General features: G+C 37.7%; 1 protein-coding gene across 1 annotated transcript in view; it reads right to left on the reverse strand.

Annotated features, from left to right (window-relative positions):
• RELL1 (RELT like 1) overlaps nt 1-11,692 on the reverse strand; it is a gene marked incomplete at its 5' end in the record, with an annotated part of 75,983 nt that overhangs the window by 55,514 nt on the left and 8,777 nt on the right. The window contains one exon of the mRNA XM_019525850.1: nt 1,273-1,503. Within this exon, the coding sequence (XP_019381395.1) occupies nt 1,273-1,503 (231 nt within the window). The remainder of the gene's footprint in view (nt 1-1,272; nt 1,504-11,692) is intronic.

Here is an 11,692-nt window from a genome sequence, read left to right on the forward strand (position 1 = left end):
TAATTATAAGGAATCCATGATCCAGATTCTTAAGGTCTGCATCCCGAATGGTGGGAACAAAGCAGATATGGTTGCAGTGGAGAACTCCGCTGTAGAAATGATGGATCTAGTGAACTTAGAATGAAAAGCTGCTGGAGTGAAGGTAGCTGTGGCGGTCAGAGGGTTTCTGATTTTACATGGCAGCGATATGGCTGCTGCAAGCTTTTACCATGGTGCCTAGGAAATGAATTTCCTGGGTAGCATATACTCTAGAATCAGTTTGATAGAAGAGTGGAAGTTGTTAAATTCCTGGTGGAATTTCTCTAGAGATTGTTTCCCATGTGTCCATAGGATGAAGATGTCACCAATGTGCCTTAAGTCTATCAGGGGGTTAAAAGGGCAGTTGCAAAGGAAAAGGACTTTAAGGTCTGGTATAAATATATTGGTATATTGGGGGCCAAGTTTCAGTCTGAATCAGGGTTCTACAGTCAAACAAAATTAAAAATCCCAAGGTGGCAGTCCAGGGGCAGAATCCAAGTCCAAAACCAAATCAGAGTTCTGGAGTCAGAGACCAAGTTACCAAAATAAAAAGGAACTTGCAAAGAGTCAGAGCCAAGCAAGGTCAGAAGTCAGCAAACAGAGCACAGGATCCAGGAAGGCTCATCACAACAAACTTTCAGGCAAAACTGTTGGCTAGCCTGCAGTCTCTACCATAGGTAAAATTAAATGAGGAGGCTGCTGTCCCCAATAGCCAGTCAGGGGGTCCTAACAGTGGCCAGCTGGTTCATCAGCCAGGGTTGGGCTACGAGTTAGCTTCTGGCCAGTTAGACAAGTAGGCCAGGCTGGATGGACTACTTCAGGCCCCTGACATCCACCCCCTTTGAATAGTTAGTAATAGTTCATTTTTTCCACTGCATAGCAAACCTACAGATCCCTTTATCTTTCTTATGCATCTAACATTCATCTTCATTATCTCTTCTCAGTTGTAATTTTTTGCCTTTGCTTATCCTTACCCATGTGTGTTAATCCTCTGTATACTTCCACAGTTGCCTACTTTCCCTTCTATTGTTGCTAAGTATCTCGCTTGATTTACAGATAAATGAAAAGCTCTCAAGTTCAGAAAGGTAATAGTCAGAAGTAATTATCTCATGGTCTATTAAGTCATCATTATTACAAACATTTCAATATGTATTGTGTAGTATAGAAAAAAGGAAAATCAGCTATCAGTCATTCCAGATTAGTAAGCACACTATAATAATGAGAGAAAAGAGTTTTAGTAAACAGATTATTTACCTATATTTTCTCCAAGTTTTTCTTCTTCAATCTCCTGTTCAGCCTCTGTTGTACAACGGTACCCTTTCTTCTTAAGCACGTGGCAGATGAGAACCCCCAAGAGGCCCATGATGAAAAAAACAGGAACTATTGCAAAAGCAACATATTCTGGGTGGTGAGTACCATCACTGGGAGGTTTAGTTGTAGTACCTTCCAAACCATGGCTTGCCAAAGGAGATGGAAATCTTTGATCTATGTAAATAAACAAACAGTCACTAAGATGCTTGTTTTGATAAAGCACCTCCAACCTGTGAAGTACTTGGTGGACTTGTATGAAGTGAAATATATGAATGTCTTTCCACTAATTTAAGTGAGCTATGGACTATGTCCTTTAATGAATTAGGCCTCACACCCCTGTAAAAGTAGGGTTTGTCCACTTACAAGTGAAGAAAGTAGAACAAAAAGATGAAGTTGCTCAAGGCCCCAGGGCAGTTCATGGGCTGGGAATAAAAGCAATACCTGGTAGGCCAAGCTCTAATTTTGTGGCCACATTCATTACACAAATATTTATTAAACTCAGAAAACAAGGGATGGGGAAGCATAACTGGAATTCTAAGCCTCCCACAGTCTGAGAGCGGATATTAGATTTAGCATTAAGCCTCCCAGACAACCTGGACTTACTCTTTCTATATTGGAATGCTGCAAAACATTTCAAGCTGTAGCTGTCCCTTTATGATCTCAAGTGATTTTTGCTCTACTCTTCCTCCTCAATTTTCATCACATACTAATCAACAAGACTATTATTTTGTGAGTCCATTATTTAATACAATAATATTTAAAAATTAAAAAGTGTCTAAAGTTTATTCTCATAAAAAGGCACATGTTTTGGTCTAAGAACTTTAAATCTCTCTCATTACAAAGGCTGCCACCCCTTTTAGTTTGTATCAATTTTTTACAGATTTGGTCAAATCCACATTTGTAGTATATGAGGTGCTAAATACATACATTGCACTGTAAAAAAATGGAAGCTATTAATCACTATTCATGATCTGTTATGTGAAATATTGTATACTTAAGGTACTCTTTTAGTGTTCTACATTTGAAGGGAAAATTGGGTAGAGCTTGTTCCTGGGATTTAAGTTATGCAGGGGTGACCAGTCTGTGGCATGCATTCTGTAAGTTCCAAGGATAGCTCTATGTATGGCACACAGCAGACTGGGAAAGGGACAAGAAGCACAGCAGCAGATAGGACAGGAAGCAGAAGGCAGAGCAGAAGATCAGGCAAGGAACACAGAGCACAGACAGAACACTGGGAAGGGAATCAAAGTGGCACTCAGAGGGCACAGGTCTCAATTTGTGTCATGCCTCCCTAAAAGTTGTAATGTATGCAAAAGATGCATTTGATACCAATACTGAGAGACTCTTACAAATATTGACCAATTAAAAAACAAACATGGGAACCAATATAATTAGCAACATAACTCATATGGCAGATTGGTCTTTCTTGAATAAATTATGCCTCAAAGACTCATTTGTTCTTAAAGCATGCATTTCATTTTGATTTAAACCAATCTTAGTTTCATCTGTATCACTGCACTGACCAAGCCAGGTTGCCATACTGAAACACCCCCAGGGTCATCAATGAAGTGAGTATGAAATGATGCCCTTGTCAGCAATAACTAGAAACTTAATAGCTCTCTTTCTTGCTTCTTTTTACTGCTCACAAGCTTGGCTGCTACTCCATTTACCCAGTTCCTTCTTTTGTTCTTTTTCACTACCCCTTCCTTGAATTTTGAAATACTTCTTTATTTATGGTACTCTGATGTCATCAGCAGTTAAAGTGGAAACAGGAAATGTCATTGCTCAGCCTCAGTTTTCAGAAGTATCACGGTGACCCCTTGTTTTGGTTGTTAACAAGTTTAGAAGTTCATGTGTATGTGCATGCACAAATGTTTATTAAATGAGTGTGGTAGGAGAAGACAACTTTCCAGATTTAAACATTTTGTAAATATTAACAGCAATATAGACAAATAAGCATTTAGGTTACTAGTTAATCTCATATGTTACAAAACAAAAAAGTATGATACTTTGTACTATATATTATGCTATGTTCCTATAACTAAACACAAAGATTTGTATGCTACATTTCAATAACTAAAAAACAAATAACTACAAGCAAAATATGAAGTATTTTGGAAAGAGAAGGTGCAATCCAAATGTTGCAATTTTTGCAACAATTCCACTGAGATAAAAAAAAAAATCTTATCAAGTTTTTCTCTACTGCAGTGGTGGGGAAAGAAATATAATCACATGCCATTTATATGATTTATGAAGAAAACTACTTTCTTCAAAAATCTAATAAATGTAATACAATTTTCTGTTTATTACATTTGAAATGCATCAGTCAGGTCCTCAGTACTTTCTCTTTGATAAAGGTGCTCAACAAAAGTATTGAAGGATCTGAATAATGATGTTTTGTAACTAGTAATAACCTGACCTATATTTCCCCAGACAACTTAAGAAAAATAGACTCTTGAAGAAAGTTATCCACTGGGACCTTGCCTCCCTCAAGAAAGTTTTACTTGAAGGGATTCTTCTGACACAGTGGTATCAGCATAACAAACAGTAGAATACTTTTGTATTTGGCTGTCTCCCAGAGCAACATATTTTCAGGCAGATGGCACTGCCAAGAAACATGCGATACCGAGGAGTAGTTATCTCAGGATCCCTGCAGCCAAGCATGTTATTTTGTAGCAGTTTTTTGCAGTGCTGCTGCCATGCCTTCTGGTATGCCAACACTCCTCTCATGGAACTGTGTGGGTTTGAGGTCAAATTCCTACAAAACCCTGTTACATCCTATAATATACTTATTTTTTTACATCATTTTTTCCATCTCATCATTAAAACCATGGATGACTGACTAGCAGAGCTGTAGTGTCCCTTAAGGAGCCAAACATAAAATAAAGGAACTAAGAATAAGTAGAAGAGAAATAGTAAATGCAGCCACCTAGTCGCTGTAGGAATTCACTGAGTAACTGCACACAGTAGCAGTGGTTTAAATCTCATTCAAGCACTTGTCAAGGAAGCCTGGAATAGGTAGCAGTAGCTCCAAAACGTTTTCACACGGAAAGCCACATTTCTGACCATGTGCGTCAAGTTCATCCCAGTTCTGCTACACCCAAACAGCAAGATGACAACTAGTCAGATGATAAGAAATAGGTAGCAGCAACCATTCTTTGGAAGCTTGCAATCCTGGACTGCCATCAGCCAGTGGCCAGCTTGACCGGCCGCTACAAACAATCATTCTCCACACTGTGTAGTGGCTGCTTTGATCAGAACATGCAGAGAATCAGGGTCTGCTTTAAAAGTTGAAGGATGTCTTGGTACACTTCTTGATCCTTCTATCTTAGTCTCCAAATTTCACATTCTCCCAACTGCGGAGTCTGAACAAGGTCAAAAATATACATCTTTTTTGTTCCTTATCAACTCACCAGATGTAGCAAAGATATTCCTCAAAGACACCCTAGCTAGCAGAGGTCACTGAGGCAGCCAAATACAATTAGTGAGGTATGAAGGAATATCACACAGCCAAAAATAATTGCTTTAATTTCCTACATTTTCTTACCTCAGGCTCTATGAAATTTTGAAGCTCAATCACAAGTTGCTTCAGAAGGCTTTAACAGCATATAGCATGACAAGCATATGAATTGGTACTTTTAACCCTTACGGCCTTAGAAGTGTTTGCATAACTTTCAGGGAGGCACATTAAAGACTGCTAACCTTAGCACAGCCAGAAGGCAAGGTAAAGATGCACCATGTAGGCTGAACCAGAGCTGCATAAGCTTTTATGACATATGCTCACAAACTGGAGTAAACTTGCTTTATTTCATGAAGCAAGCTCATGAAAGCTTATGCCTCTCCTATTCAGTTAAACTATGTGGTGCATCTCTAACTTGCCCTCTGTGATAAGATTGGGTACAGACTAAATGAATTAGAGACATAAGCTTTCATGAGCAAATGCTCACACAAAATATGTTGAAGCAAGCTGAGTTTTCTTATTGGTGTGGGACAAACCTCTACACAGAAATGTCCAGGCAAAGACTAAATACTGCTTTTAGGATAAGTCCGTGAAATGTTGCCGTAAGACCCTAACGCTGCACATGCTAAGCTCACTGGCATTCTCCAAAAGTAGGCAAGATTCCTTCTCTCTGCCAATTAGTGAGACGACCAGAGTCCAAAGTTACAAGGTTAACCACACTGCTTCTTTCCCCTGAATCTCACTCCAGCACGCAAGTAATGTGGAAATATTGCTTTTTTTTTTTTAAGACTGGGAAAGCTTCATGAAACAGTTTTACAATTATTTCTTTTTTTAAGTATGCACTGCAAATATTCACCCACCTATTTAAACTACAGTAACACCACTGTGTTTCTGTTCTGCTGAAGTACAAAAAATAGATTCAAACACAGGAAAACAGCTGAAAAGCATTTCCAAGACTACAGGAATGTCTTTTAGTATTTCCTGTTGTACTATTGTTTAGTACACTGATGCCCAACCTTTCCTGACCAGGAGCCAGATGAATGGTGTGGCATCAGTCACAGGTCAGATCCAGTACACAGGATTGGCCTGTGGACCCGATCCAACATGAGATCAGCACGAGCGCACACACCAGATTGGGCCTGCCATCCCAGCACCGGCCCAGATCAGGCCCACCACTTCCGCCACACAGAAAAGGGGGCCCAGAAAGAGAGGAGAGAATAGATTTTGCTGTAGAAGAACTTTTTAAAGTTGAGAGAACAGCAACTTAAGACAATTTTGAGCTATATCAGCCAGTTAAGTAATACACCATTCTTTAAACATAACAGTCCACCGTTGCCCTTATATAATGAATTTGCCTCTGTACTCTAATAGGAAGCAATACTCTCTTTGTATATGATTTATATTTATTTATTCGATGTATATGCCATTCTTCCCAAGAAAGGCCCAGGGTGGCTTTACAATAAGAGGAATGAAAAAAATTAAAAAGAGAACAGAGTAATTTATAAAACAGAAGCATGACAAGAGAAGAGGTTAAGTGTTCTAAAATAAATTAATTTAAAATATATAATATCATCTACACAGAATAAACAAAACCAATGTCCAAGAAACTCAGAGCTCTCCATAACTACAAATTTTCCCCTCAGCACACAAATTCAAGGAGCTTGTTCTTTCTCCTTGTTCTTCCCCATTATAAAAGTCTCAAAGAGAAAACGGGCTTTGTATGACCTAAAGGTTAAGACCTACAATAATGAATAGTATATACTTAAGAATATCTACAATGACAAAAACAGAATTAAAGCTAAATGAGTTCAGCCATCCACCCAACCTCAGAAATCACCAACTTGAAATCTTGAAGTCAAGCACCAATTTGGAGCTTCAAGTTGCAAAGCACCAACTTGAAATCTAGTCAAGTCCACAGTTATGAAGATTGCTGTTACTGCCTACTATTTAAATTTAAAAAAGTAAAGTGAGATTGTTACAGTCCAAACAGGAGAAGGTGATTTTTTTAACAGAGGAGAAAAAAGTACAGCCAGTCTCAAATTCTGTCAAACACAGAGAAAGACAAAGGAAGAAATTCTATTTTATACAGGTTCTTTACTACGTTCCTTATTATAACATCCAAGTGCCATCTGAACACATTAGCAAAATGACTAACATATGCCACATTTGTTCTCTCTTCTCTCCATCAAAAAAAAACGTATTATAGCATTCAGTTTTGATAGGCTCGTGTTTGACAAGTTGTTTTGTCTTGAAAAACAAGGTATTTATTCTGAGAGTTACAATAATCAGAGCTCAAGCCCACAAAAATGTTGTGTACTAATGAGCAGATGTGAACATGACTAATCACGCTGAGGCAAGGATCTTTATGGGTGATATCTTACATTGTACTGACTGCATGGTTAGGATAGCCTTAGACAAGATTTTGGGTATGAGGCTAACTTCTTCAGGTCAACGAGGACCAAACTCAACCAGAATTTTCAAATTGCTCCCAGCTGGACTGTGCCACATGCAGCAACTACTCTGGCTGCTCCAGGACCTGCATCACACAGGACAGGTCCCAGACCAGCTGAAGCAGGTGTCAAACCTGGTATGCTCAGAACGGGGAGAGGGGATGAGGTCTAGACTGACCCGAACTACTCATCTGTGTTGTGGGGCTGGATGAGTTTGACATAGCTATAATAGCCCTTACTAAAAGTACAGTGTTCTCCTTCACCTGCATTCAGAACTGTACAATCTAATTCTCCCAAATAACTTTAGTCGATTAAAGTCAGAAAGCTTAAATAAACCATGTAAAGCTAACATACAGGCGAGCTACAAATCTTAATGAGCATTAATTATGCTACCCCCAATATTTGCTGGCAACACTAGATCATTTAAATATTAAAAATAAATATTAATACTTTACTTATAATTTTTATAGAAAATGTAGATTGTGCTCAGCTTTCTTATGGGGTAAATTCTCATGTTTAAAAATATACGGTGTAAAAAATTATTAACCATGAGCAAGACAAAAAACCTATACATACAAGAATAACCAAGGACTACCAACAGAATAATCTGCTCATACTTTTTAACTGAATGGGTAGCCGCTCATGTGGAAAACAAAGCTTCTAGTATTGATTTATTCATACATCAAATACCTTTACACAACATGTCAAGAACTTTCCCCTAAAACTCTTCAGTACACCATCATGAGATTTAAATGCTTATAGTGAAAAAAGAGATGCAAAAAATTAAAATTATTTTTAATTTGAAATGGAAATACTAACTAGTCCACAAATGCCAAGAAAATTCAATTAGTTCTTGTCAAAGTAACTCACACCATTATACTAAGTATCTTTAAGGACTGCTTCTCTTCAAGACTGCAAAACCTTTATTTTAAAGTGTTTGAGAGCTGTTACATGACTAAAGTCATGTTAGTCAATTCATTATTTGTTTGTATTAGTCCAGTAACATTTTTTCTTGTTAAGTACACCCTCTGAACCACCAAAAGCAGCATCAGGTACATACACATTGAATATATAACCCAAAGTTGGAAGAAGACATTAAGCATTTAATGTCACCACATGGATACGGTGAACCTCAAATTCTGAGACCAAAATCTGTGCAGCAAGTTAATCAAAGTCAACCTTGTCTAGCTGTGGACCTTTAGCTGGAATTTTTGGTCGGACTGCATCATTCATTTAAAATTAGTATCTTTTCAATCTACTACAAACATTCTGATATTCTGCCTCAAAAAAAAATAGTCTCATCTGTGAAGGATATTTGTCTTGCTCCAAATGTACATCATTACATCAGCACTGTTCACCCTAGAGCAGAGGCTCTCTAGGTAAGCCCCTTCCAGGGAGGCCATGATGTGGGTGAAATGCCAACGTGAAATGCCTCACACACCTCCTGAGTGGGAGATCGGGAAGCAGCTCCAGCTCTTCCTCCAGCCTTTCCAGTCCAACCCCACATGCTTCTACCAGGTGGGTGGGACTCTCCCACAGCCCCGTCTCAAGGACAAACATGCAATATTGGACTGGGAAAGGCCGGGGCAAGAAAACATACTCTGGCCACAGCCCTTACCACTGCTTAGCCAAAGGAGTGAGGCTGGGCTGGAGCAGCCATTTGTAGGTTACAAGGGCACTCAGGGCAGGTCAAACCACCTGCCTCCTTCTCCACTCCTGCAAATACCAGCGGGGCAAAAGGGAATTTTGCCCAGGTCACAAGCCTCACCCTGGCTGAAAATTGCTGCGGTAAGCAGAGGCAGCACAATGGTGATTCTCAACTACAGGTACCAAATCCCGAAGTTACATAGGGTGCCCTCATTCTAAAAAAGACTGAGAACCACTAAGTCCAGTCTGTCAGACATTACTGAGTTCATGCATGCAAAGTATAAAACAATCAGATTAATGTTATGTTTTTTCTTCACCTTTTATCTCTTTCCCAGGGCCCCAAATCTGCCTATTTATTAAGACTAGTTATTAAAAAATGGTAAGATTTCCAGAGACATTAATTTGATACTTACAGGTTCTTTACATGCTTTCATGTTAAAAATTATGTTTAAGATGTAAACCAAATATAGAGTTTCAATCTCTTACGATGGCATGCTTTGTTTAAAAAAAAAAAAAGAATCGTCATAAACATCGAAGATAGAAAGTCCCAGCTAAAGACTAGCTTTTTTCACTCAAGCTCATCATGATCACAGTCACAGGATACTGATCTTCACCACTCCATTCAACACTGACTCAGGGGTATCCATTATATTTAGTAACCTTCATAGAAAACAGGATATAGCAGAAAAAAACACCATATTAAAATATTACATTTAATTAAAATTATTTTTCCCCATCTGTTCACATGCTAGAACAGAGCACTGTCTTCACTCCATATTTATTATAATAACATTTTAGACATATGGTTAAAGTCTATAACCTTATTAATGGGTTACAATGATAAAGAAGGGAACTTAAGCAGGCCATTTAGTCACCATAACCACAATACAAATTTGTTTTCCTTCAGTTTGTAAAGTTTACGTTGCACAAATTTAGATGTATGCCCTGCAAGTGAATCAACTCACAATCTGCTTTTATTATTACTGCCTTCCTTCTTCCCAGCACTTGTGCCTTCCACTCTCACTGATCACCAAGATAATGCATCTTTTCCCCCATTATTTACTACTTTATCATCAGAATAATTCTGCAGTAAGCAATCAAGTTTTTCTTTTGTGCACCACTGTGTTTATCCTATATACATGAAGAGGTTTAATATTTGGCAACATAACTGTTCTTCCTTCATGTCTGGGTGCCAGGCAGTACCAATCATGACTTGCCTACATTTTTTCTGAATGAATGATTTACAACCCTTTAACTAATAAATCAGAATGAGAAATTCTGGGGGACTTGATATTTACTTTGAAACTACTTAATGATGGATTCACAGACACACAGAATAAGCAGCCTTTCAAAGGCTGAAAGAAACTGTTTAACTTTTTAATAAACTACATAAGGAAAGATACTTCTTTTCCCTTTGCTTTTTCAAATCTCTCATACTCTAATCTGACAAATGAATCCACTTCTGACCAATTCCTTTTATCAACGTCTACCATCCAGTTTTCCTCTATACAGTGCTCTCTCTGACTGCCAAAAAATCTATATCATTTCTGCTTTTCAGACTTCACATCTTTTGATACACTCCTTAGAATTGTTTGGTGTAATAAATCAAAATCTGCAATTTGGTACACTGCACTTCTGACAAAGCGTTCCTCAAAAGTAATTTGTTTCTCTGGTACAGTTCAAAAACATATGTTAGTAGAATACTTTTTTTAAAAATCATAAGAATAAAATAACTTCTTATAAAAAGTTTCCCAATATATACTTTACTTAAGTAGCCTGCTCTTTGATAGCTTTATGCTAACTAAACTAAATGTTACTTAAACTAAAAAGGACAAAGTGCAATCTACTGGTACCTTTCATACTGCACATACTGTAGCATACTTCTAGACCTGAGCACTGCATGGAAAAAGCTCAGCTAGTCATCTGGTCTTATCGAGGAAGTGATGCATAGAAAACAAACAATTTTTGTCCTACTGGCTCCCGCGCGGCAGTGTTATGCAATTAAAAATGCATGCAAGCAGCATTTAAAAACGTATTTCCATTAGCTACATCTAGTTATACCTTTATCAAAGCTGTGGTAAACTTTAAACAAAACATTTTGTATTTAATAAAACTCTGCTTTAATATAGTAGTCAGCTTAAGCTACCATTAGTGCTTACTAAGTTGCACTTATTGCTTAGGGCAGCCAGGTCCTTTAGGATCTTACAACAGGTAAATCTCATCTTTTAAGCTCTCATTTCTATTTATAAATTGTAAAAAGAAAACACAAGTTTTTCTGATCTTTCAACTTCTAATCTTTTTTACGACTTTGAATAAGTAACCATGGGACTGAACTAGATAAATATATGGAAAAATAAAATATTCTTCATCATCTTTCAGAAGACAATATGCTGTTAAAAGCTTGTTTAACACTTCAAACTAAGTCTGGGTGCTTAACCAGTGACTCTTTAAGACCTGCAACTAGACTCTCGAGGCCTGTAACTTGAATATTATTTTTATGAAATTGATTTTAAGTTTAGGCTTTAAAACAGGCAATCAAAATTCAAAAGAATTTTAAGTGTATATTTAAATATAGAAAATATGTTTTTAAATAAATGGTATCCACTACAACCATTAGTAACTATTAAGCACCTTTATTAATGCAGGTAGCTGAAATAGAGGCATTTCTGGCTAGAGGTAAGCACAATACCACTGCCCAAAACAAAGGCACATGTGAGAAGCTACTTAAACTTTTGAACTTTGTCTTAGTAAAGGGGTGGATAGTGTTAGAGAAAAAGAATAGGAGGAAGCAGAAAGCAGCAAGAGA

This window comes from Gavialis gangeticus, unplaced genomic scaffold (genome assembly GCF_001723915.1).
Source record: "Gavialis gangeticus isolate Ggan-Ray unplaced genomic scaffold, GavGan_comp1, whole genome shotgun sequence".
Classification (NCBI taxonomy): domain Eukaryota; kingdom Metazoa; phylum Chordata; order Crocodylia; family Gavialidae; genus Gavialis; species Gavialis gangeticus.